Genomic DNA, 25,100 nt, shown 5'->3' on the forward strand with positions numbered 1-25,100 from the left:
AGATACTAATGTAGGTGTTTTGTAAAAGTGAAGTGGTGTAATGCAAACTTTGAGATATCGGGGAAGCCTGTACTGACTGTATAAGAGGAACTTTATTAAAAATTTCTTCTAACAAGGTTTATTGTAATGTTTGCATCTACTTTTTTGTATTACCCACTTCTGAACTTAATAATCCATGTATTTCAACCAAAGAAATCTTGTGCTTGTAAAACATTTTAAGAAGTAATGTTTAAGACCTAACATTAGTTTTCAGAGGTAGGAATAAGACCTGGCAAGGAAAGGGCACGTGGGCATGCAAAAGAAACAAATAATGCTCTTACATTACCTTCAGTTTATAGTGTTTGTTTTTACTCAGTACTTAGGCTGAAATGAAAACTTTTGATTTTCACTTTCCTGTACAGTCTTAGCCCCAAAAGTCTTATTAACCTTGGCTGCACATTAGAATCATCTGGAGCACTTTAAAAAGCACCTAATGAGGGGGTTCCATGCCTGCCCAGTTAATGAAAGTAGGGGCAAGGGAGGGGACATCAGTGTTTTTTAAAAAATCCCTAGATGATTCTGTTTGCATCCTGTGATAAAAAACTATAAATCCTTTAGCCTATCTCTGTCCTCTCTAAATATGCCCACTTCTTTTTCTGATGGTGTCCTAGACAGTCTTGTACCAGGGCTCTGCCTAGTACCTCTGGCCATTCCCTTGTCCATCATACAAAAAATAGTGTAACATTTAACTCTTTCATATGAAGACAAAACTTTGAGGGGTTTGGAAAATGTTCATTTAGTTAGTGTTCACCCACGATAACCCACTTTTATGTTATCTTCTTTAAAGGGCAGCTGTAATTATTTTCTGCCTTTTTTTTTTTTAACTTAAGCTGTATTTAATACTGTTATGAAAATTGGAAAAATAATTAATTTTGAGAGTTAAAAATATATATATAATTGACTTGTTAGATTTATGTCAAAAGCAACTTTTTAATTACTTTTTGTAAGAAGCCACATAATTTCCCTTTATCACTTGATTATCATTTTTTCAGAGATAATTTTGGTAAGCCTAATCAGTTATGACAGTGGGTATGGACTAGTCAGTTTTTGTTATCACCTTATCACTAGTATCAACAGCTTGTATAAATTATTATGAGAAAAAAACATTGCCTATAAAAATTTTTATATTTTTTCAGATTTCTGGTTCACGTGTGGTATTTTTTAATTGCTGATATGAAATAACAATATTTAATGACCTTACAGCCATTCTGCAAGGAGAGTAACAAGGGAGTTGTTACATATTTTAAGGAGTTTTAATTAGAGATTATAATTTTAGCAAGTTCTTTTGTTAAATTAATAGAACTGTCCATTCCACAGTAGATTATGAGGCTAATATGACTTGGTCTTATTTAAAAAACATTTTTTGGGGCGCCTGGGTGGCGCAGTCAGTTAAGCGTCCGACTTCAGCCAGGTCGCGATCTCGCGGTCCGTGAGTTCGAGCCCCGCGTCGGGCTCTGGGCTGATGGCTCGGAGCCTGGAGCCTGTTTCCGATTCTGTGTCTCCCTCTCTCTCTGCCCCTCCCCCGTTCATGCTCTGTCTCTCTCTGTCCCAAAAATAAATAAAAAACGTTGAAAAAAAAATTTAAAAAACATTCTTTTAAAATGTTTGTTTATTTTCGAGAGAGAGCAAGCGAGCTGAGGAGGGGCAGAGAGGAGGAAGACACAGAATCCAAATGAGCTGTCAGCACAGAGCCTGACACAGGGCTTGAACTTGTGAATCCAAGATCTTGACCTAACCGGAGTTGGGCGCTTAACTGACTGAGCCATCGAGGCGCTCTGATTTGGTCTTGTTTTAGAGGGACTACTTTGGCAATAGCTACTTCAGTCCTTGGAAGCCTTTGTGGATTTTTAGCTAAAGATTCTAAAACATTTATTAATTTTAATACTTTCTTTAGCTCTTAATTAACATAAAATTAGTAAGTACTAAAAATTTGGCCTTTGACACATTTTGTTGATCAATTAATTCAAACAACACAGTTACTTAAATGAAGTTTATGTATCATAAATCTGGTTTATAAATTTACTTGATCCTAGTCATGAGCTAGATTGCATTGATCTTGTATGAAGAAATTGAATCACGTGGGGGCTAACAACTTGTATAAACATATGTAAGTTTTCAGGTAGCAGGAAGCTTAGAACGCCCTTGATTGTCCTGAGTTGGGATTTTAATTTCATTTAAGCCTAAAATAACAGATTTTAATTCCCAAGCCTGTGGTTCAGAAATTATTGAACTTCTGTCATTTAATAAATTCATTGGGGCTGTCTTTATTGTATTTCATTTTATTTGGGACTTTTAAGACTTGGTAGTAGGATATTTCTGTGTTGAGATGCTGGATGTTTTAGACAGTTGTACTGGTTTTCTACTCTTAGTAAGTTCTATGTATGTGGTCCCCAGAATCCTCTTTGGCATATATGTGAGAGAACTACACAGGTATATTAGAAGTAGTGCATCAGGAAGGCTACCACTACAGAAAATAGAAGATACACCAAATTAAGTTACAAAATATGAAATGATGACAACCATAGAATATATTGATTTAAAGAGAATATGTCAATTTATTTTTATTTGTGTTCCTTTGTAAATATGGGCAGCTTTTCACTTTACATGGTAATTCTAGACCCATGAAGCATGGAATATTAAAACATTCAGAAACACTATTTTAATTAATGTGGCAATTTTCCCACATTCCATTTGTTATGAAACTGAAACTCCACTGAGTTTTACTTACATCTGTTTCATCTGCTCACGTTTCTTGTATGTACAAGTCATCAACTCAGACATTTTGAAACATTTATCCATGTAATTGAACCAAAAATTGTTCAGCAAATAGGTTCTGGGGCGCCTGGGTGACTCAGTTGGCTAAGCATCTGACTTTGGTTCAGGTCACGATCTCACAGTTTGTGGGTTTGAGCCCTGCGTTGGGCTCTGTGCTGACAGCTCAGAGCCTGGAGTCTGCTTCAGAGTCTGTCTTCCTCTCTCTTCCCCTTCCCCTCTCATGCTCTGTCTCTCTCTTTTTCTCTTTCTCTCAAAAAAAAAAAAATAATAAAAATAAATAAATAAATAAATAAATAAATAAATAAAAATAAAGAAAATAAGTTCATAACGTTTTGTAACTACAATCTACCTATTTACAAGAAGTTGCTTGACATAGTTCTGGAATTTAAGTAACCTTGAGATTTTAAAGATAATGGCTAAGTGCACTTACTTCAGCTTTTATTAAGCTCCAGTGAAATTGGTCCTATCTGGTAGTCTGTTCTAATACTCAACCTGGAATGTAATGTCCTCCTTTTTCTTTCTTTCTCTTTTTCTTTCTTTTTTTCTTTCTTTCTTTCTTTCTTTCTTTCTTTCTTTCTTTCTTTCTTTCTCTTTCCTTCCTTTTCTTTCTTTCTTTCTTTCTTTCTATTTATTTTATTTATTTATTATCAAATTGGTTTCCATACAACACCCAGTGCTCCTCCCAACAGGTGCCCTCCTTGTAATGTCGTCTTTAAAAAAAAAAAAAAGAGTAAAGCTTATCCAACTGGTTCAACTGTCTTAACTTGGCTAAATTCACATTGTAGCTTAGAAGTTGAGTTGGTAATGACTGCCAAATTACAGATGTTTTAGATACAATTCCCAAACTCCTTAGGAAGCTGAAGCCAGAGAGAAATTGATTAAGCTAGTACTAGAATTCAGATTTTCTGGTTCTTGGTCCATTCAGGATATATATTTTTATATGATGATGTCACATCCAAAATTTAATAACACTCAGAATAAAGCTAATAACTATTTTCACTCTCCAATAAAGTATTTTCTAGAGATTTTTCTCTAGATTCCTGACATTTGAGTGTTACCAGTCTGTTAAAAAGAGATAAACTTATTTAGCTTAATTGCAAATTAAGAGATATTAGAGATAAACTTATTTAACTTAATTATAAATATTAAATAAAATTTTGAGCCTTTTAGAAATTAGCTTTGTTTACCTTGTTGAAAAAATCTTTTAAATACCCTTATATCGAGCTTATCTTTCAAAGTATAATTTTGACATACCTGTTAATCACTTGACATTTTATCAACTTTTAATTTATTTTCAATTGACATATACCAGTGAAATGATCTGTTCTGTAAAAATCTGAATGATTAATATTTAAAGTGTTTTATAATAAAGAACAAATTGATATCAATAGAAGATGGCTCTGACTCTAATCCAGTACTACATAGTTTCTCATAGGGAGAAACCTGGCTCTTGCCAACCATCATCTATTTTACTTATTGTTTATCTCCACTATACATACATAGCAGTTTCAGAATTATTAACCCGTAGCTCTGTGATGAATCATTTTGCCAACTAGAATACATTATTTATGTAGAGTTTTTCTCCCTTCTTACAGTTAGCAGTTAAAACATCATTTTCCAAAGTTACTTAGGTCAGCACATTTCCCATACTCCTTTCAGCGTGGCTGGATCATACATTTAAAATACTATTAGTCTTTTTCCAGGTCTGTATTTCTAACCGCTTGGTTGATTTTTAAAATTTGCATACATTACTGTTCACTCTCTATGTTGTGAAGTTCTGTGGATTTTAACACATGCATAATAGCATCATGTATCCACCACTCCAGTGCTATATGGAATAGTTCCATCTCTCTAAAAGTTTCCATGTGTCCCCCTTTGTAGTCAGTCACTTATTCCACCCCTTTCCAGGCCCCTGGAAAGCACTCATTTATTTTCTTTCCCTGTAGTTTTGTCTTTCTAGAATGTCATATGACTAGAAACATGTAATATATAGCCTTTTTGATCTATATTCTTTTCTTTGTGTTGCATGGAATAATAGCTTGATCTTTTTTTATTGTTGAGTGGAATCCTATATAGATGTACCATTTTGTTCATCCCTTCATCTGTTTGAAAGGACGTCTTCATTGGTATAAACATTCGTGAACAGGTTTTCAAATGAACATGTTTTTAGTTTGCTTTGGTAAATACCCAGGGGCACAGTTGCTGGGTTGTATGGTTAAGTGTATGTTTAACTTTATGAGAAACTGAACTCTTCCAAAGTGGCTGTATTTATCTTCATTTTTGAAAGGTATTTTTGCTGGATTTGGAACTCTCAATTGATGGGTTTTTTTCCTTCTGTAGTTTAAAAATGTTGAACCTGCTTTGCACTGTTTCTTAATGAGAAGTCGACTGTCATTCCTGGTTTTTTTCCCCCTCTGTTTCAATTTATATATACTTTCCCTCTTCCATCTCCTTTAAGATTCTGTTTTGCTGTTTTTCATCAACTTGATTTTAAAATCATCATGAGGTTTTTGTTGTTGTTATCTTTGGTGGTTGAGTTATTGACTCTGTGAGTATAGTTTTCATAAAATTTAGGAAAAATTTGACCATTTTCTTTCCTTCTCGCTCTTTCACTCTTTCTGGGACACTAACTACATTAAAATTAGCTGTTTGATATTGCCCAGTAGTTCACTGTCTCACTTGGTACAGTCTCACAGTTCTTTTTTTTCTCGTCTGTTTTCTCACTGTTTAATTTTTTATTTTTTTAATTGCCAGCTGTGTCTTCAATTCACTAAACTTTTCTTTGAAGTTTAGAAAAGACTGCTGTTAATCTTATCCAATGCATGTTTAATTACAGATGTTGAATTTTTAGTTCTGGAAGATCAGTTTGAGTCTTTTATTTTATTTTGAGAGAGTGCATGTGTGCATGAGCCTGGGGGGGGGGAGGTGGGTGGAGGGAGAGAAAGGGAAGGGAAGGGAAGGGAAGGGGGAAGAAAGAAAGAAAAAGAAAGAAAGAAAGAAAGAAAGAAAGAAAGGAGGGAGGGAGGGAGGGAGGGAGGGAGGGAGGAAGGAAGGAAGGAAGGAAGGAAGGAAGGAAGGAAGGAAATGAATGAATCTCAGGTATGCTGCATGCCCAGCATGGAGCCCAGTGAGTGGCTGGATCCCACATGTGCTTAACGGACTGAGCCACCCAGGTGCCCCCAGTTTGAGCCTTTTAAAAAAGCTTTTTAACTTTCAACTAATTATAAACTTGTAAGAAGATGCAAAAATAGTACAGAGAAGTCCCATATACACATCACCTATCTTCCTCCAATGACGTCATCTTAACATAACTACAGCACATTATCGAAACCAGAAATTGGCACAAGCTCTCACTTTTTTTTGGTATGTGTTTATCATTCTGTGATGTTTTATCAAACATGTAGAATCATATAACCACCACCACAAGCAAGATACAGAACTTTTCTGTCACCATAAATTCCTCTGTGTTGCCAACTTACGTCTTTTCCATGCCCTTGCATTTCTGTTACCATATTCATAGTTTTCTTTATCTTCTTGAATTTGGGGGATATGTTTACAATACCTGTTTTAACCTCCTTATCTAATGATTGTATCACCTGGATCATTGCTGGATCTTTCTATGTTCTATTTTACTTTGTTTGGGGTGTATTTCCTGCATCTTTGCATGACTGGTAATTTTCAATTAGATGCCAGATATTTAATTTTATATTATTTAATACTGGAGTGTGTTGTATTATTTTAAATATTGTTGGGTTTTGTTTTGGGTTTCAGTTATGGCAGAAATAGCTTCATCCTTTTGAGGCTTGGTTTTTACTTTGTTAGTGCTGGTCCATAACATCCTTAGTCTAAGGCTTCTTTGGTTTCATTGTTTAGGCATTCATTACCTTCTGAACTCTATTCAATACCGCGCTGTGTTAAAGCCATCCTACTGTAGTTGATGGGAACATAAGTTCTGGGGATTGGTTTGATTACTTTTCAGAGGCTTTTTCTCTAGAATAAGTAGTTTTTTACATGTGTGCACAGATAATTACTCAGCTAAACCCTGAGGGTGATCTGTCTTCAGACCTTTGAAGCTCTTTTTCTCTGCAGCTTCCTTCTTTTCATTTGCCCTACAAATTGTAGCTGGCTTGGTGTCTCCCCTAACTTTGGATTCTTTTCGTTTCCCTTAGCTCACTGAGACCGTTAGGTTTTGATTGGGTTCCGCCTCCCCCTCCCATGTTTTAGCCTCATACCTCTACAGGCTGCAGTAGGGCTTTACTTCATTTGTTCTTTTTTCTTGATGATCTCTGTCCTGAGATGAAAATCATTGTTTTATATATTTTATCTAACTTTCTAGTTATTTAAGGTAAGAGAGTAAGTATAGTCTCTGTGTTCCCATCTTGGAAGGCATTCTGCCTTGTAGAAAATTTCATGGTAGTTTTATAAATATTTGTCTTTTCTGACTTTTTGAATGTTTAGGACTTTGTAGGAAAACCAGTGTATAAACTTTTTATATATATAGGCAGCTAGAATGCATGTTTTCTCATACTTTCTCCTTTTCACATACTCTGTCTTACATATATACTTACATCCTTTTTCATCTATTATGCACTTTTCATTCCCAGTGAGTATCGACACAATCTATTAGTGAACATTTTTGCTTAATATAAGATAATGGTGACAAATGTTTGCTTTTTCATGGTTACCCAGAAGAAAATAGAGTGCCTTCCTTCCTTTTTCCCTTTGTTTGTCAAAAGGAGATGATGATTCTTAGTTATTGATCAATATAGAATATTGATTCATACATTGCTTAGAGCAAATAGTGGCTGTTGACTGAAACCCTAAGACATGAAATATTTGAAGTTATCCCAAGAGGGAGAAACAAAAGAAATGAACAGAAACAAGTTTTCCCTTTGTGCTAAAATCCATAGTATTCCAAAGTTAATATTTGTCTTTTAACTGGTAAGTTTACAGATTAAATAATAACTTTTATCTTTAATTAAGGTTTATTTAGCATATAAAGTTCTCATCATAGTTTTTTTACATAGTTAGGTTATGTTAACGTACATTACATTACTTTGAAAATTGCCTTGCCTGATTTTAGATTGCTAACATCTTTTGATGAAACTAGTATAATGTGATGGTAATGTATGGGCTTTAATGTAAACATAGCTAATTTAATAAGGAAAAATAAAATTTGCCCTGTAAGAAAAAACTGAAATTTTACATTATTATCCATTGAATTCAGAGTTGCCATGAGTAGATTAATAGTTTTGGCAAGTGTTGTTTTAAATTATTATTTTTATAAAACACTAACATGAGGTGCTCCTGGGTGGCTCAGTTGGTTGAGCATTCAGCTTCGTCTCAGGTCATGATCTCACAGTTAGTGGGTTTGAGCCCTGCAGCTGGCTCTCTGCTGTCAGCACAGAGCCGGCTTCAGATCCTCTGTCTCCCCCTCTCTCTGCCCCTCCCTCACTCATGCCTGCTCTCCCTCTGTCAAAAATAAATAAATATTAAAGAACACATTAAAACAGGATTAGGTTTTTTTTGGTGGGGGGTAAAAATACATAATAAATAGTTTTGCTCCCATTTTGTAACAATCATGAACATTTAAATTGGAGCTGAATGTGTGTCACTTAACTATTCTTGAACATCAGTTCACTTGATAATTTTATTTTATGATTAACCTAATTCCTTGCTAGATGATAAAGATTACATTTATGGCAGTAAATATACCTACAGTTTAAAAAATCTTTCTCATTTGTTATGTTTGAGAGACATACTTAATATCACTGGTACATATAAATTGGTAATGGCAATTAACATTTTTGGCCTAGAGTCAGGCATCTTAAAGTATTTCAGCCAAACATACAGTGTAAGGTGGTCCACATTAAGTAAAAGTATAGCACCCACTAGCTTTGTATTTGTGATTAGACATAAAACCAAAGATGGAATGTAGGTTTTCATTATGTGAATTCTTTTATGTAATAATACTAATTTTTAGTGATTTATTTTCCTTGAAAATGTTTTCTGTCCTTATTAGATTGCTTTTTGGAGGTAATCCATAGGGGTGTGTTTGTGTGTGTTGATTGGTTTTAATAAAATTGATTCATGCTTACTATGAATTTAAATTAAAGGTTTTTATTATCCTCTCCCAAAGCAAATTTCGTGTGATGTTAAATAATTGTTCTAAATTTGAACTTTTAGTGGTTAGCAACTATTATATATTAATTCAGTAGGATATGTACCATTTCCCTAGGGTAAACATTTTACTGAAACAGGTGAGAGACATTTGTCTCGAAAAGATAATGTTTACAGCTTCTTTGTAGATACCACTTTTGGGTTTTTGATCTTTTAATTTTCAGTTTACAGTTTACATTTTTTAGTTTATATCTCTAGGGACTCTCACCTCTGCTTCAATGACTTTTTATTTTATTTTTTTTTTTTTTTGGTACCTGAGGTGCTTAGTGCCTCATCATTTTGGATTTATTTATCTCTGTCCAAGTTAAGAAATAAGCTCTATTATTTCTCTGCTTTAATGTAAAAAAATAAATAGAGCATTATTAAATTAGAGTATTGAAGGACAAAGGCATCCAGAAAGTTGGCATATGTTGCTACTCTTCCTTGGAGTAAATTTTAAATAGAATATTGAGTTAAGTTTGCATCTATTAATCATCCTGAGAATATATGATATATTCCAGTCTTACGGCATAGAAATAAACCTCATAAACTGAATGAATAACAGTTCTGATAAACAAACCTTAGGAGGAGAATGATTTGAAATTACACAACTGAATCTGAATTAATTGGGTATTTCTGAGACTAATAGAGTATTTAAAAGAAAAAATATATCAGTTGAGGGCTGAACTTTTTTTGTCCACTGTTTTATTGACCATAAGTGTCCTCTTCGTGTGTGAGGTCTGGTGTACAGTTTTAATTGGAGAGAGTATAAGAGTTTTTTATATTTAATAATTTTTTAAAGTATCTACCAGTCTAGCCCTCCCTAGATGGTTAAGAGAAAGATGCATTATGATATTAAAATAGTACTTTTTGTTTCTGTTTTATGTGTATCATATTGGATATTTTTGCTGCTGTTCATATGTTTACATGTTAGTAATTTTGACGGCTTTTGGATAATTCCACTCTAGAGGGAGAACTGGTGGGCGGTCCTTCCTGTGACACGACCCTTGAGTGACAGTTCTATTTGATTGCCTCCAGTACTGTGAGGAAAGGACACGACTCTATGGTGAGGACTGATGGACATACATTATCTGAGAAAAGAAACTACCAGGTAAGATCAGTTTTTTTTTCCCCCTTTTTGTCTTTTGATCATATTGCTACATTGAACTGTTTAATATGTTATATTTAATTGAAACCAGCAAATTGGATATACTCCAATATGAAAACTTTGGCTTATAATTTAAAATGCATGTGTTGGCTTTGACAGCTGAAATAGTTGGGAACATTTAAATCATGCTTATGGTAAATGTATATTTTGTTAGTGTCAACGTAATTCTTTATGTATATGTCAAAACTTAGATTATCTGGTACACAATTTATGACTCCATGGCTGGGTTCAGAGCTAGTATTCCGTAAAACAAAGTGCTGAGTGTGTGTGTGTGTGTGTGTGTGTGTGTGTGTGTGTGTGTACATATATATATGTACACATACGTACATATTATTATTCCTGGAGGAATAAACCTGAATTCTTAGGCTATATTCAGGGTTAATAGAGCATCACGGATGTGTAGACAAAATTGGTTAGAATATAAAAGAAATAGAAATGCAACATCCCAGGGTGCTCAGAGACCCAAATTCTATTGAATTGCTCATTAGCTTGCTATCCTTATAATGTTAGATTCTTGTTTTGTCATTTATTTTTTTTAATTTTTTTTTTTTAACGTTTATTTATTATTGAGATACAGAGAGACACAGAGTGTGAGCAGGGGAGGGAGACATAGAATCTGAAGTTTGAGAGAGCAGGAGAGGGTGTGGGGAGACATAGAATCCGAAGCAGGCTCCAGGCTCTGAGCTGTCAGCACAGAGCCCGATGCGGGGCTCGAACTCACAAACCGCGAGATCATGATCTGAGCCGAAGTCGGTCGCTTAACCAACTGAGCCACTCAGGCGCCCCTTGTTTTGTCATTTATTAAGCCGGTTAATAGTATCCATTCCCTACATGTAGCATGTAAAGATGCTAAAAGGTGGTTGAAGTGTAATATTCCTCTTTCTGAGGTTTTAAAGGAAGGTGAATTTTAAAGATAGTGGTATGAAATAGTGATTAAAAAAATTTTTTTGAATTTCATTTTTCAAAGAAACTCTCCTTTTTTAATAATAACATTACCAAATTATGCAGTAATTCAGAGTACAGAATAGTTCAAAGCTCAGGTAAGGATAAGCTGTAGGCTTTCTGCATGGGTACATACATGTTCAGCTTCCCTCACACCCTGCCACCTACCAGTTTTGTTCCCTCTAGGCTGTTGAAGGCAACTCGGTGTTATAGCAGCAGCTTTGATTCTAACCATTTCTCTGCTAGTCATTTATTTTAGCTCAGTTAATCTTTTCTTCCCTCAAAGTGGAAAGGTAAATAGTAGAAAAAATTGTGAATGGGTCTTCGTGGTGTTTATAGCAAAGATCCTTTGATTACAAGATTTAGATTTACTTGTTTTAGGTTCTCATTTGGGCACTGTGCCTAATAAAAATAGTGTCCAGTTGTTCTTCCTGTCACTTGCTGTCTGAAGTTTCTTGCCAGATCTTTATGATTTTAATAAGCCGTAGTTGTGGCTCTGCAGACACAGTTCTCCCTGTAACCTTTTCTATCTATTCAGGGTTCTTACAGACTTGACCAACATGGCCTTTGCTCATTTTCCTACTTGCTCTAGCTCCTCCGGCCTCACAACCACTTCCAAGTACCTTGACTCATAAGAGTTAAAGTGGTCACACTGCTTGGGCTGTTGCATCTTTTGATAGGTTCTGCTAAATCATTTTAAGAGTATTGTGATTCTAGGCTATGTGGCTTTTTGGTGCTCATAATCAGGTTGGTAAAGTGTAAGTATAGAACTTTTGTATGGTTATACAGTATGGTAATTTACTTCATGGAATCATTTTAATATAGAATTACAAAATTTTCATTAAGAAAGGAACAAAATGACATTGTATTTTACACATGAAGAGATTTTCTAATTCCTGCTCACTCTACTCTAAAAATACTATATTGTTCCAGTTACATTATTTACCAATAATCCAGGTTCTTTAGCTTCTTTGAAAAAATTCTTGGTTAGAGTTTTTCTGTCTGAAAATATTTCTCCTTTTTTATTGTTACTTAGTAACACTTAATACATGTTGAAATATTGTTGGAAACAATTGTTTAAATCTCCATTGCATAATTATTTTATTTTTGAAGACTCTTGGAAAGGACATATATAGAAATATAATTTCCCTTTCTGATGTGATGATGAGTATATTAAAAGCACATGGGAAATTCAAAATAATATCAAATAAATCACTTGTATTTGTATGGGTAGCACTAAAAGTTCATATATGCTGACACGAAATGATTGGATTTTTTTAAAAATTCCATTTTGAGGAATTTTGTTTTTTTCATGGATAAAATAGGATTTCTTTGTACCAGTGTTTGCACTCAGTTCATCTTTCGTGGGGTTTTGTTTTTGAAGGGCACTTGATGATTTATAGTGATATTTAGGCATCCTGATAATAGTAGGCTAATATTCCAGAGTTTAATAAGAAAGATCTCTAATTCTCATTTCCTTGTAGACCTGATAAAAAGCCTTAGGAATTTAGCTTAAGAAAATGTATTCCTTCACCTTTGTGCTAAAAACTAATGACTTTCAAATGGGTGTTGGTTGAAGTACTGATTTTTATACTGGTATTTACTTTGTTTCATTTCTTTCTATAAATTTAAACCCAGTTAAGTTTTTGGAGTTTGAATCAAGTAGTTGAATTTTATTTGCTTAGACTGCTATATTATTAGTTCATGTGAGAATTTAATTATTTAAATGGTTCATAGTTCATTCAGTTTTGAAAGGATTGCCAAGCTTTTTTCAGGAAAATATAATCCCCCAGTTTTGCCAGTATTTACTTATCTTCCTTTAATTTCTACTAATTTATTTCAATGATAAGTATGTACAAATCCAACCATGCTAATTACTAATTTAACTCATCACTGGCTTTCCATCTCATATGTAATAAAACCAAACTCTTAAACTTTATACAGTATTTCCATATTCTGACCCCAATCTGCATTTATTTACCCTTCCAATGTCTCTCCTCTGACTTCCTAGTATGAATTTTTTTCAGTTAGGAATACAAAACTGATTTTAATCTCCCTACCATACGCTTTTACACTTAAGCCTTTACTTGTTTTAGTTCCTCTTCATGTAATGCCTCACCTTTGTTTCACACGGTTCAAGAATTAGGTATTATTAGTACTTCCAGAAGTACACTTATATGAGCTCAGTGTTCCTTTTCTTTGCTCTCATAACCTTTGTAGATACTTATAGTTTAGTGTTGACCGAATACATTGTAAGCTATCTATTTGTCCTTGTCTTCCTGTAGACCTGTGCTAATACTGTAGGCACTAACCACAAGTGGCTATTTAGATTTAAATGTATTTGAATTAAAATTTAAAAATTTTAGTTTTCCAGTTGTATTAGCCACATTTCAAATGCCTAACAGCTACTTTCCTTTAATGGCTACCATATCAGACGGTGCAGATGTAGAAATTTTAGGTCATTTCAGAATATTGTCTTGGACGGTACTACTGTATGAGCTAGAGCTGTATTTGTTCATCGTGGAACTGCCAGTACCTACCATGGTTTTGGGTAAATAATAGTTGTTTAATGAATGTTTCAGTAACGTTAAATAAAACGAATTAAGTGAAAGAAAGAAATTGTAGAGTGTGCTGGGTAACATAACTACTGATATTTCCAAGATTTTTAGATGTTACTCTGAATGGAACTTTTTATAATATGAGGCCATTGATAATGTCATGTTGGTTAGTTCATTGTTACCTATAAACTGAATCTAATGCATCCTAATCCGTATGTTCCTGAAGAATACTTCACAGTTGAAACTGCTGCATTAACTTTGTGGGATATAACATGCCACAGAATTATGGCAGTGATTGTATTGTCATTTCCTTCTCCCTCCCCCATCATTAAATATTTTATTTCCTTTTTATATTTTAAATCACAGAAGTTACAGGTATGCGTTGCAAAAACTTTGAAGAATAATGGAAATATAAAATAGGCTGAAAGTTTACCTTAACTGTTTAGTGTATATCTTTTCAGATCTTTTCAAATAACGATGTAAGTGCAAATGTTATTTGTTGTCTTTGTTTCTAACAAATTAGCATTTTTCTGCAGCTTGCATTATTACACTTAATGGAGAAGTTTCCATGTGCCACCCTTCCCTTGCCTCCTTCTCAGAAGTAATCACTAGTTTGAATTTTCTGTTTCATTCTTTTTATTTTTACAGTTTTGTAACATGTGTGTTTCAGTGTATACAGGTGCATCTTTATGTATTGTGAGGTGACCTTGCCCATATATTTCATTACTTCAAATAGGAAAAAAGAACGTATTTCTAGCCCACCCAGAACAATTTCCCAGATATGGCCAAAACACTAAATACTTATCTCTCAAGTATTCACTCAAGTATTTCTGCATAATAGAAAGCATTTAAAATACAAGTTGCTTAATTATTTTAACACAAATACATCAGTAGATATGTTTCCTTTTGGTGTGCAAGACAGTTATACAGCACGATATACAAATTACATTTTTATTTTTTTATACTGCAATAAAAATGTAATGTAAATAAGGAATGATGTACCCTGTTTCTTTTATTCTGAGTTACATTTTATTGAAAATTTATATTTTTCTGCTGTCAGGATACATCTTACAACATGGTATCTTAGAGTCATAGTCGTAACATAGTAGCTTGTAACCATTCATTGATACCTTCTAGTATGATTGAAAACAGCACCAACATCAAAGCATCTTAGAATCTGTAATATGTTAAAGTGTGTTAAAAATGCATAATGAATATAAAGAACACCTAATAAAGTGAACAAGAATTTTCTTTCAAATGGGTACGTAGCAATTCAAGAGTCGTCAGAGTAGATCTGATACCTAGAGCAGAAAGATGGAGGCTTTCATCATTGTTGCTGTTTGGCACTGCATTAAGGTAAACAGGAGTTAGCTGAGGAAGGAATTGGTTCAGAAATCGATGTCTGAAACCAATGAGCTGGTTCACAGTTTATTCTTCCTTTCTTTTGAAACTCTTGTAAACAAATGGCTGTACCCTATTGTTTGTGGCCAGAGATGAAGCAAGGGTATAGAAGACATTCAAAATGGATGACTATTAAATTCACTTGCAGTTACACAATGAGGTTAGTGCCTATAATTACACTTTTGAATGTGATGCTTCTGCTTATGTCATGATCACATTATCAACAACAGAAATCCTGTTGACTCCATGACTTGAATATTTTTTTAATAAATTTTGACATTTATTTTTTATTTTTGTTTCCTCCTTATTTTTCTTCCCCTGGCCAAGAACATAAAGTTAAATGAATTCCCAAGGCACTCATCGTTGGCTCATAATTACAGGATGCTAACAATGTTAGCCTACTTTCATTGCATTATATCTTCTGATACTTCTTTTCCATCTTCTGAAATCATCAAATGGGGTGATTTTTTCCAGAAAGCAAGTTTCATCGAGATACATGGTATATGGTACCCTTAGTGTCTTAATAATGTTTTCACAGTGCCCCTAGGCCAAAAGAAGTAACTGAACAGCTCTGTTGAGTAATTAGGTCTAAGCCACTTAACAGTAGTTAGCATAGTATCTTGACAGATAACTGCTGTGTTTCCCCAACATTTAAAATATCTGGCAGTATCTGTATTCACTGTAGTGCTCCTGTTGGGAAATACATTCTCTTTCGGAAAAAAAAAATCTTCATTTAAGTAATTTGCTTCATTCATAAATATTAGTATGTGTTCATCATTAAGTCATTCATCATTAGGAAAATTAAAACATGAGTGCAGATAATTCTGTGAATCAGAAAAAATACAGAAGTAAGCAAAATTAATTTTCAAAATATACTCTAAGGCCTTGCTTAGATTCTGGGATGAGGGCAGGTTAGTTTTTAAAATCTTTCTGAATTCCCACATAAAAGTAGATCAACTGGGTAGCAAAACCCAAACCATGAAAACATTTATAACAAAACTTGGTGATGTGGTATCCCCCTGAACCCTCCCAAATGTAAGCAGATGAGAAATAACCAAAAAACCTACGTGTATCTGTTTCAGTACATAAGAAGGTAGAGAAAAGCACTGGGGTATCTTGACTGAGAATAGAAGCACCTCCGAGTGGTGAACAACCAATTTGAAAGTGATTATCCAGTTTGAAACTGGGAGAGATGTTGCCCACCTGTATATTGGATCTGTGTAAAGGACCTGTAGTGAGGCCTAATGTGAGCAGCCTTGCTCTGTCATCTCTCAAGATTGGCCTACCAGTGCTCCCTTCCAGGATTCTGCTGAGAAGTTTCTGGGAATAGAATCATGATTGAGCAGGATAGAGACAGCAGAGACAGAGTAAAGAGAACCTCTAGATAAAAATGAGAGAGGAGGACAGAGCCAGGAAATCTCAGAAAACAGCCAGATACACACACACACACACACACACACGTGTGTGTGTATATGTATATATATATGTATATTATATGTATATACGTGTGTATATATATGTATATAAGAGAGCTTGAACAGGGGAGAGGGGCAGTGGGGGAAGGGAGAGAGAGAGAGAGAGAGAGAGAGAGAGAGAGAGAGAATGAATGAATATCCTAAGCAGGCTCCACGCTGAGCATGGACCCCAGCGTGGGGCTCCATCCCATGACCCTGAGATCATGACCTGAGTCAAAATCAGGAGTCTGATGCTCAACCCAGTATTTTTAAACGTTACATGAAAACAACCGAAGAGGGAGCTTGATGAAGTTAGAAGAGTATTTTGAACCAAGCCATGTTCTCAAAATTGAGGAAACTTAAATTCACAAAAGCCCTTTCAAGAATATTTTTAGGAGTGTTTTTAATAATTTTGAGTACCTCGACAGTGTTCATACTGATACGACATTTGACGTCAAAGTTTTTTTAAAGAATTTATGGAGGCTGTGTAAGACATTTCCATATTGAAATCAAGTAAGTGAAGATATTTTCCCATATCTTTAAAAAATTTTTTAATGTTTCTTTTTTAATTTTTGAGAGAGAGAGAGAGACCTAGAGACCCTGAGCAGGGGAGGGACAGAGAGAGAGGGAGACACATAATCTGAAGCAGGCTCCAGACTCTAGGCTCTGAACTGTCAGCGGGGCCCGAACTCACTAATGGTGAGATCATAACCTGAGCCGAAGTTGACACTCACCAGACGGGCTGAGCGACCCTGGTGCCCCTACACTCAATTTTTTTTAGATTGATTATTGTATCCATTAATGTTGCTAAACTTTTTATTCTTATAATTTATCTGCAGGTTCCTAAGGAGTTTTCATGTAGATAAGCATATCATCTGGAAATTGCAGTTTTGATACTTTTATTATTTATAACTTGCTTTCTGAACTCTATAATATTTCTGATACATTGTTGAAGTGTTAATAGAAATCTTTTGTCTTATTTCTTGTCTTAAAAGCTTTAAGTTGTCACCAGTATGATATTTGCTGCAGTATTTTTTTGTGCGTGGATATACTCTATCAGGATAAAGAGATTTTTTTCTGTAGCGCCTTTTTCATATTTAAGATTGTTGACTATATCCCTTTTCTCTTTGTCAGCCTTGCTACAGATTTGTCATTTTAAATTTTTCAAATCTATGAGATTTTTCTAGTTTTCTAGTTGTTGCTGATTTCTCACGCAGTTTCACTGTAGCTAGAGAGTGTAGTTAGTATGATACCACTTACCTGTTTATGAACTTGGAACAAAATGTGTATTGATCGATTGGTGGGTGTATTGCTGTTTTTCCCATTAGATCATATCTGTTAATCTTGGTGTCTGTGTCTTCTTTACCCACATATTTGCCCATTATTATTCACATATTATCATTATTCATTCCTTTGTTAGATCTGGATTCTATCATATTTTTTCTTTAATTATTATATACATTCTTGTGTTTAATGTGTGATAAATCCAGCAATTGGAAATTGCTACAGATCATTCTTTTTTTTTTTTAATTTATTTTTAATGTTTATTTCTGAGAGAAAAAGAGTGTGCGCGCATGAGTGGGGGAGGGGCAGAGAGCAAGCAGGAGACACAGAATCTGAAGCAGGCTCCAGGCTCTAGGCTCTGAATTGTCAACACAGAGCCTGATGTGGGGCCTGAACTCATGAACTCATGAACTTGTGAGGTCATGACCTGAGCCGAAGTCGGTCGCCCAACCAATTGAACCACCCAGGCGCCCATCTGGCAGATCATTCTTAATGTCTTTTGTTTCTGCTGGTTTTCACTTGTGGTACCTTGTTTCCTTGTGTGTGTGTTGTCACCATTTCATGTTTCTTAGCTGTGGGAATTTGTTGAGGACTAGGTGGAAGGACATCCCCCAAGGGGATTTGATTTGCATTTGCTTTTGCCAGTGCCTAAGAGTCTACCAGTCCAGGACCAGTTAAAAATAAAATGTTACCTTAGGTTGCAGTCCATATAGGTAGTGTGAATTCAGGCTGGTTTATGGCTGTTGATTCTCAGAAGAGCTTTCCTTTACCTCTTTCTGCCTAGCATCAAAATCATGATATTCAAGTGCTTTCTTCACTAAGAGGTTATTACAATTATGGTATACCCGTTTAAGGTACTTGCTTTTTGAGAAGGTCTTTTAACAGCTTTTCTACCTTGGGCAAATTCTCCTTTGGGGATATAAACTTGTGTCTTCTCTGAACTCTAGCTTTTACTTTGTTTTGAGGTGCTGAATTTCCCTTTCTCCCTTAACAATTCATTTAAAAATAAAGATGTAATCTCTGTGTTAGTTTTCACTGATATTTTGTTCACACTGTATCTGCATTTGTGAATAAGGTCTGGCATATGCTTAGTGAATATTTGTTGATTGGCTGAACCAATACTTCATGGAACATTTTTAAGTTGGTTTTGAGTGGAGCATTTTGGTTTTTGTGTATAGTATATCCTAGTACCAGAAACATGATCTTAATCATTTTCTAGATCTCAAGTGAAATTTCACTTCTTACGGGAAGCATTTCTTGCTTCTATTCTATATTCTCATTGTTCATTGTAATTTGAGGGGGCTTATTATTTCTGCTTCTTATCATCATCCATAATTGAAAACATCCCTTCCCATTCTTTCTTTTCTCTTTCCATCCTATCTTTCCCCTTTTTTCTCTTCTTACAACTTTTTTTTCTTCCCTTTCTTGTCTGCCTCCTTCAGTTCCCTTTCCTTTTCCCTCCTTTCCTTTCTTTATATTGTCATTTTCCTTTTACTTGGAGAACTTTTAAAGTTTTTTTTTATTATGTGTAACCTAGGCAAAATTATTTAAAGTAATTAAATTTTTATTTAAGGAATGACACATGTTGTGGTTCCCTCCACAGCCTATCATCTTGATTCTTCCAAAGTTTATAATCTTCAAGATAGCCCTTTTAAAAAGAACTTTTGCTTAACCCACAATTGTCATGTCCGTTAGCCCACAGTTCTTTTAGTTGGGCTTCTTTGATCGCTACTTGAATATGAATATCCTCATGACATACTACAAAAACTTCCAACCTATAATCTTTGGGACCCAATTTCATCAAGCAGTTTATTTTAGGGCCACATTTAGAGTCAGAGTAAATGGATATTTCTGGTCCTCAATTTCATACATCCTGTACACATGCATAAGTTCAAATTGTATTTACTCCTAAACTATCACACCCTAGAATAGTACAGATCTTTATATCTTTCTAGATACAGATACAAAGATCTTACATCTTTCTAGATATACCAATTACTAAGATTAAAAAAAAAATTGGGGGACCTGGGTGGCTAAGTCGGTTAAGCGCACGACTTTGGCTTAGGTCCTGATTTCACAGTTTGTGGGTTCAAGCCCTGCATCGGGGTCTGTGCTTACAGCTCAGAGCCTGGAGCCTCCTTCGGATTCTGTGTCTGTCTGTCTGTCTGTCTCTCTCTCTCTCTCTCTGCCCCTTTCCCTCTCATGTTTTGTCTCTGTCTCTCAAAAATGAATAAACATTAAAGAAAACACTTTTTTAAAATTGACTGTTAGGTCTTTTATAGTATCTCTGTCAAGTACCTCTTTCCTACATATCTAACAAGTAGTTAGTTCTGTGCTTATAGCAAACCACATTTTTACTCTTTGAATTGTTTCTGACAATGTGAGTCTACAGGATAAAGAGCTATCAGAAAAGACCTTAACTAAAAAACATTTTTGTGGGGCGCCAGGGTGGCTCAGTCGGTTAAGCGTCCGACTTCGGCTCGGGTCATGATCTCATGGTCTGTGAGTTCGAGCCTCCCGTTGGGCTCTGTGCTGACCGCTCAGAGCCTGGAGCCTGTTTCAGATTCTGTGTCTCCCTCTCTCTCTCTCTCACTCTCCCCCGTTCATGCTCTGTCTCTCTCTGCCTCAAAAATAAATAAACGTTAAAAAAAAAATTTTTTTTAAACACATTTGTGATGCCTTTCTTTTTTTTTTTTTTTTTTTTTTTTTACGTTTTTTATTTATTTTTGGGACAGAGAGAGACAGAGCATGAACGGGGGAGGGGCAGAGAGAGAGGGAGACACAGAATCGGAAACAGGCTCCAGGCTCCGAGCCATCAGCCCAGAGCCCGACGCGGGGCTCGAACTCACGGACCGTGAGATCGTGACCTGGCTGAAGTCGGACGCTTAACCGACTGCGCCACCCAGGCGCCCTGTGATGCCTTTCTGATAGTGATGGATTCTTTCACATTTTTTATGTCTGTAATAGTCTTTATTTGATCTTCATTTTTGAAGGATTTTTTGCTGGGTATGGAATTAAAGATTGACAGGTTTTTTGTTTTGTTTTTAGTATTTTAAAGATTTTGCTCTAATGTCTTCTGGCTTAGATAATTTCTGACAAAAAAAAACCCTGCCATTTTGTTTTAAGTTTATTTATTTATTTTGAGAGAGAGAGAGTGCATGTGCAAGTAGCAGAAGGGCAGAGAGGAGGGAGAGAGAGAATCCCAAGCAGGCTCCACACTGTCAGCACAGAGCCCAATGCAGGGCTTGAACCCATGGACTGTGAGATCAGGACCTGCACCAAAATCAAGAGTCAGATGCTTTTAACCAACTGAGCCATTCACCCCCTTGTGGGGGGGCCTTTACATAATCCTCTTTACATAACATAACTTTTTCTTTCTGGTTAGTATTAAGTTTTTTTTTTTTTTTAATGTTTATTTTGAGAGAGAGAGAGAGAGAGAGAGAGGTTGCTGGGGAGGGCAGCAAGAGAGGGAGAGAGAAAATCCCAAGCAGGCTCAATGCTGTCAGCCATCAAGAGTTGGATGCTTAACTGACTGAGCCACCCAGGTGCCCCAGTATTAAATTTTTTTTTTTTTATCACCGGTTTTACAGATTTTGATTATGCTGTGTCTTGGTATAATTTTCTTCATGACTCATGTGTTTGAAATTTATTGAGCCCCTTGAATTTGTGTTTAGAGATTTTATCAAATTTGGGAAATTTTATCCATCACTTCTTTAAATGTTCTCTCCCTGTTTTACTTTGGCGACTCCTATTATACGTATAGTAGATCACTTGAAGTTGTCCCACAGCTTACTGATGTTTTAAATTTTTTTCTTTCCTCTGTGTGTTTTTTTTTTTAGTGTTTTATCTAATTTTGAGAGAGCACAAGTGGGGGAGGGGCAGAGAGAGGTGGACAGAGATCCGAAGCAGGTTTCACTCTGACCTGATCTGAAGTTGGACATTCAACTGACTGAGCTACCCAGGTGCCCTGTTGCCTGGTAGTTTTTGTTTGGATGCCAGCCCTTGGAAATTTTACCTTTTTGGTGCTGTATATTTGTATTTTTGCTAATATTCTTGCGCTTTCTTGATGACAGAATGTAGTTAGAAGCTGTTTGGGCTCTTTGATACTTCCTTTTTTTTGTCTTTTAATTTTAAGGTGTTTTACACAGAAACCCAGTAGCCTTTAGTCTAGGTCTAATTTTTCCCAACTGTACTCTTCTGAGTATACTGTACAATGCCTTGTGAATTATATTTTAATACTCTGACTTGTGGGAACAGCCCTGTGTGAGCCCTGGAGGTTGTTACCACTCTTTTTCTAGCCTCTGGTACTTTGCTCCATGCATATGTTGATCAGTGCTTAGCTGAAGCTTCCAGAGACACCTTGTTTGGGTCTTTAGAACTCATTTTCGTTGCAGCTCTCTTTCTGGTACTCTCTAGCCTTTTGACACCAGCTGCCTTGGCCCACCTAGACTCAGCTACACTTACTCAATTCGCGGTGGACATTTCTGAGTTCCACCAGGGCTCCCTCTCACTGCACTGCAGCCCAGAAACTCCTCCAGTCTATAAGCAAGGCTGTTTGTAAGCCTCACATTTACTCTTTTCTCTTCTTTCAGGGGTTGTCTTGAGCTGCCTTATGTTCTATGTCTAAAAACCATTGGTTAATATATTTTATCCTTTTTTAAAATTTGTTTCAGGTGAGGCAGGAGAAGACCATGTTCCTACTACTACATTTTGATTAGAAGTACAAATTACAAGATTTCTTTTTTTTTTTTTAATTTAAAAAAATTTTTTTTTCAATATATGAAATTTATTGTCAAATTTGTTTCCATACAACACCCAGTGCTCATCCCAAAAGGTGCCCTCCTCAATACCCATCACCCACCCTCCCCTCCCTCCCACCCCCCATCAACCCTCAGTTTGTTCTCAGTTTTTAAGAGTCTCTTATGCTTTGGCTCTCTCCCACTCTAACCTCTTTTTTTTTTTTCTCCTTCCCCTCCCCCATGGGTTTCTGTTAAGTTTCTCAGGATCCACGTAAGAGTGAAAACATATGGTATCTGTCTTTCTCTGTATGGCTTATTTCACTTAGCATCACACTCTCCAGTTCCATCCATGTTGCTACAAAGGGCCATATTTCGTTCTTTCTCATTGCCATGTAGTACTCCATTATGTATATAAACCACAATTTCTTTATCCATTCATCAGTTGATGGACATTTAGGCTCTTTCCATAATTTGGCTATTGTTGAGAGTGCTGCTATAAACATTGGGGTACAAGTGCCCCTATGCATCAGTACTCCTGTATCCCTTAGGAGTAGGTAAATTCCTAGCAGTGCTATTGCTGGGTGATAGGGTAGGTCTATTTTTAATTTTTTGAGGAACCTCCACACTGTTTTCCAGAGTGGCTGCACCAATTTGCATTCCCACCAACAGTGCAAGAGGGTTCCCGTTTCTCCACATCCTCGCCAGCATCTATAGTCTCCTGATTTGTTCATTTTGGCCACTCTGACTGGCATGAGGTGATATCTGAGTGTGGTTTTGATTTGTATTTCCCTGATGAGGAGCGACGTTGAACATCTTTTCATGTGCCTGTTGGCCATCTGGATGTCTTCTTTAGAGAAGTGTCTATTCATGTTTTCTGCCCATTTCTTCACTGGGTTATTTGTTTTTCGGGTGTGGAGTTTGGTGAGCTCTTTATAGATTTTGGATACTAGCCCTTTGTCCGATATGTCATTTGCAAATATCTTTTCCCATTCCGTTGGTTGCCTTTTAGTTTTGTTGGTTGTTTCCTTTGCTGTGCAGAAGCATTTTATCTTCATAAGGTCCCAGTAATTCACTTTTGCTTTTAATTCCCTTGCCTTTGGGGATGTGTCGAGTAAGAGATTGCTACGGCTGAGGTCAGAGAGGTCTTTTCCTGCTTTCTCCTCTAGGGTTTTGATGGTTTCCTGTCTTACATTCAGGTCCTTTATCCATTTTGAGTTTATTTTTGTGAATGGTGTGAGAAAGTGGTCTAGTTTCAACCTTCTGCATGTTGCTGTCCAGTTCTCCCAGCACCATTTGTTAAAGAGACTGTCTTTTTTCCATTGGATGTTCTTTCCTACTTTGTCAAAGATGAGTTGGCCATACGTTTGTGGGTCTGGTTCTGGGGTTTCTATTCTATTCCATTGGTCTATGTGTCTGTTTTTGTGCCAATACCATGCTGTCTTGAGGATTACAGCTTTGTAGTAGAGGCTAAAGTCTGGGATTGTAATGCCTCCTGCTTTGGTCTTCTTCAAAATTACTTTGGCTATTCGGGGCCTTTTGTGGTTCCATATGAATCTTAGAATTGCTTGTTCTAGTTTCGAGAAGAATGCTGGTGCAATTTTGATTGGGATTGCATTGAATGTGTAGATAGCTTTGGGTAGTATTGACATTTTGACAATATTTATTCTTCCAATCCATGAGCAGGGAATGTCTTTCCATTTCTTTATATCTTCTTCAATTACCTTCATAAGCTTTCTATAGTTTTCAGCATACAGATCTTTTACATCTTTGGTTAGATTTATTCCTAGGTATTTTATGCTTCTTGGTGCAATTGTGAATGGGATCAGTTTCTTTATTTGTCTTTCTGTTGCTTCATTGTTAGTGTATAAGAATGCAACTGATTTCTGTACATTGATTTTGTATCCTGCAACTTTGCTGAATTCATGAATCAGTTCTAGCAGACTTTTGGTGGAGTCTATCGGATTTTCCATGTATAATATCATGTCATCTGCAAAAAGCGAAAGCTTGACTTCATCTTTGCCAATTTTGATGCCTTTGATTTCCTTTTGTTGTCTGATTGCTGATGCTAGAACTTCCAACACTATGTTAAACAACAGCGGTGAGAGTGGGCATCCCTGTCGTGTTCCTGATCTCAGGGAAAAAGCTCTCAATTTTTCCCCATTGAGGATGATGTTAGCTGTGGGCTTTTCATAAATGGCTTTTATGTTTAAGTATGTTCCTTCTATCCCGACTTTCTCAAGGGTTTTTATTAAGAAAGGGTGCTGGATTTTGTCAAAGGCCTTTTCTGCATCGATTGACAGGATCATATGGTTCTTATCTTTTCTTTTATTAATGTGATGTATCACGTTGATTGATTTGCGAATGTTGAACCAGCCCTGCATCCCAGGAATGAATCCCACTTGATCATGGTGAATAATTCTTTTTATATGCTGTTGAATTCGATTTGCTAGTATCTTACTGAGAAGTTTTGCATCCATATTCATCAGGGATATTTGCCTGTAGTTCTCTTTTTTTACTGGGTTTCTGTCTGGTTTAGGAATCAAAGTAATGCTGGCTTCATAGAATGAGTCTGGAAGTTTTC

The 25,100-nt window shown here is 35.8% G+C and overlaps 1 protein-coding gene across 4 annotated transcripts in view; it reads left to right on the forward strand.

Moving 5' to 3' along the window:
• Positions 1-25,100, forward strand: part of CNOT2 (CCR4-NOT transcription complex subunit 2) — a 131,550-nt gene that overhangs the window by 42,355 nt on the left and 64,095 nt on the right. For 2 of the 4 annotated variants that reach the window (XM_049627410.1, XM_049627411.1), the window contains one exon: positions 9,942-10,084. In XM_049627410.1, coding sequence (XP_049483367.1) covers positions 10,037-10,084 — 48 coding nt within the window. In that variant the 5' untranslated portion in view covers positions 9,942-10,036. The remainder of the gene's footprint in view (positions 1-9,941; positions 10,085-25,100) is intronic. The other 2 variants (XM_049627409.1, XM_049627412.1) reach the window with 1 other exon arrangement.

This window comes from Panthera uncia, chromosome B4 (assembly GCF_023721935.1).
Source record: "Panthera uncia isolate 11264 chromosome B4, Puncia_PCG_1.0, whole genome shotgun sequence".
Lineage (NCBI taxonomy): Eukaryota > Metazoa > Chordata > Mammalia > Carnivora > Felidae > Panthera > Panthera uncia.